The sequence below is a fragment of the Eimeria acervulina genome, genomic scaffold (assembly GCF_000499425.1).
Source record: "Eimeria acervulina Houghton genomic scaffold, Eah_scaff1665, whole genome shotgun sequence".
NCBI lineage: Eukaryota > Apicomplexa > Conoidasida > Eucoccidiorida > Eimeriidae > Eimeria > Eimeria acervulina.
In genome coordinates, this window is record NW_013549026.1 from 2,544 (window position 1) to 5,310 (window position 2,767).

Sequence of the window (2,767 nt, forward strand, 5' to 3'; positions counted from 1 at the left end):
ATATAGGATAAGCAACAACAAGAGCAGCAGCACCACCAGCAGCAGCGGCAGCAACAGCAACAGCACAGAACAACAACACCTTCTGCTGCTCCTCTTGCTGCAGCTGCAGGTGTTGTCCGTTCATCTCGTACCTTCTGCTGCTGCTTTTTCTGCTGCTATTGCTGTTGCTATTTCTGCTGCTGTTGGTGCCTCTGCTGCTTCTGCTTTGTGTCTTTAGCCTGTGCATCACCCCAATAGGGTCTTCTCTATTACTTTTTCTTATCTCTCTCTCATTTGTCAGTACACATATTTATTTATTTATCTTCGTCCTTTTATCTTTATCTTTATCTTTTTCTTTTCTTTTTAGACAAATGTCTATCCCCTCCTTCTCTGGCGGTTCTTCATCTATGGGGGCCCCTGGGGGGCCCCCAGGGGGGCCCCCCGAGTCTCCTGGGGGCCCCTCAGGGGTACCCCCTTGGGGGCCCCCCCCTGGGGCCCCCACTAACAATGGGGGCCCCCAGGGGGCCCCTATCCCTATGACTTCTTGTGTTGGATCTGGGGGGGCCCCCCTGTTTAAGGGTTTGAATGATGAGGGTGGGGGGCCCCCCTGTTCTATGGGTTTGATAAATATGAAGGGGGCCCCTAATAAAAAGGGTTTAGACTTAAGTTTAATGTCAGGGGGCCCCCAGCCCTCTGTTTATCAGCATCAGTCTGTGAAGCAAATGTGCGGAGGCACCTTAAAACAAGCAGCAAGAAGAGCAGCTCTATTATCTGTCCGAAAGACTAAAAGAGAAGCTATAAAGACGAATAACAGAGTGCGTCAAGCATTACAAGGAGACGTCCCCCCTCAGCCGCAGCCCTTGAGGCCATTGCTAGGGGGTCTGTATCGGCTGCTGCAGCAGCAGCAGCAGCATATGCAGCAGCAGCAGCAGCATATGCAGCAGCAGCAACATATGCAGCAGGACTATGAGCAGCAGCAAGTGCAGAGTCTGCTCCTGCTGCTGCAGCAGCAAGCGCATGCTCTGCAGCAGTTGTTCGGGCTTATGTATACTTTTCCTAATCTATTAGATGAGCTTGCAGAGACACCAGAAGATATTGCCCCTGCAGCAGCAGCAGCAGCAGCAACAGCAGCAGCAGCAGCAGATGCTGCTGCGCCATTTCAAGGGGACGCTCACACTGTCTTTTTGCTTGCGATTGAACAAGCTACTCCCCTCTACCAGCGCTGCATTGCAGCTGCACAGCAGCAGCAGCAGCAGCAGCAGCAGCAGCACGAGGCGTTGCTGCTGCAGCTGCTAGCGGATGCATGCGGCTGCCTCGGGGAGACAGCAGCTGCTGTCCCTGTAGATGAAAAGACAGTGCAGCAAACCGTCCCCTTGCTGCTGCCTCTAATAGATCCCTCCCAAGTGCAGCAGCTGCAGCAGCAGCAACAGCAGTTGGTGCAGCTGCTGCAGACTCGTGCTGCTGCTGCACTTGCGAATGTCGCAGCAACTTGGCCGTCAACAAGTGCTTCTCTAGGGGCTTCAGCCCCAGCGTTGCGTTTGCTGCAGCAGGCGCAGCAGCAGTTTGCTGCTGCCTATACACCGCAAAGCAGCAGCACGGGCAACGACCAGCAGCAGCAAGAGCAGCAGCAACAGCAGCAGCAGCAGGCGGTGCAGCTGGTTGCAACTGCTGCTCGATTGTGTGCAAACCTGCAGCGCCACATCCCCGACTCTGGAGCAGCAGCAGCAACAGCAGCAACAGCAGCAACAGCAGCAGCAGCAGAAGCGGAGATCCTCGCGCAGCAGGTGGCGACTCTAGAGGCCCTGCTGCAGGTAGAGCTGCAGCAGCAGCAAGCTTTGCTGCTGTACAGTGCAGCAGATAATCGCCGTGCTGCAGTGTGTGAAGTCTTGTGGTGCCTTAATGCTGAACTGCGGTCGCTGCTGCTGCACACTCCACAGCAGCAGCAGCAGCAGCAGCAGCAGCAGGGGGAGCGGCAGCTTGGGGGTTGCCGCACTGCTGCTGCTGCTGCTGTTGCTGCTGCATGCCCCTCTCTGGGACAGACACTGCTGCAGATTGCTGAAATGGCGCTGCAAGGCGCAGACAGAGCAAAGCAGCAGCAGCAACAGCAGCAGCAGCAACAGCAGCAGCAGCAGCAGCAGCAGCAAGATGGTGATGCCTTGTTGCGAGAGAGACTGCAGCTGACGGGGGCCGATGGGATCGTACCAGCTTTACAAAGCCTAGGTAAGCAGCAGCAGCAGCAGCAGCAGCAGCAGCAGCAACGACAACAGTAGCAACAGGTCTATCCGGTGGGGAGACACCAATTTCGCCGGAAGCTGCAACAGCAGCAGCAGCAGCAGCAGCAGCAGCAGCTGTGATGCGTGTGTTATGTTTTGCTGCAGCTGTTTTATGCAACAACAGACGCGTAAGCGACATGTGGGCGCTGCAGCTAACTTCAGGTGTACATGCACCTCGTTTATTAAAATTAATTGCCGATCTTCTTACTAGAGATGAACACAGGTAAACAAATAGAGCTGCCTATACACCTCAACCCTTTGAGGATAGATGCAGCATGCATATACACCTCAGCATTTGAGGTGTATATGCATGCATTTTATTTGCTGATTTTTGTTTATTTATTACTGCTGCTGTATTCCTTTTTGTTTTTGTTTATGTCTCTTCGTTTGTCTGTTTATTATTAATTAATATTTGTTTATATTATCTCTATTTGCTTGTCTATTATTTATTAATACTAATTATTATTATTAATTATTAATAATATTATATCATATACTCTAAACAAATATATATA

At 52.1% G+C, this 2,767-nt stretch overlaps 1 protein-coding gene across 1 annotated transcript; it reads left to right on the forward strand.

Moving 5' to 3' along the window:
• Positions 1-350: 350 nt before the first annotated feature.
• EAH_00062040 (hypothetical protein, conserved) lies at positions 351-2,249 on the forward strand (the record flags this gene model as incomplete). The annotated part of the gene is made up of 1 exon (XM_013393278.1): positions 351-2,249. The coding sequence occupies one exon, from the start codon at positions 351-353 to the stop codon at positions 2,247-2,249; it is 1,899 nt and encodes a 632-aa protein (XP_013248732.1).
• Between the last annotated feature and the right edge of the window lie 518 nt (positions 2,250-2,767).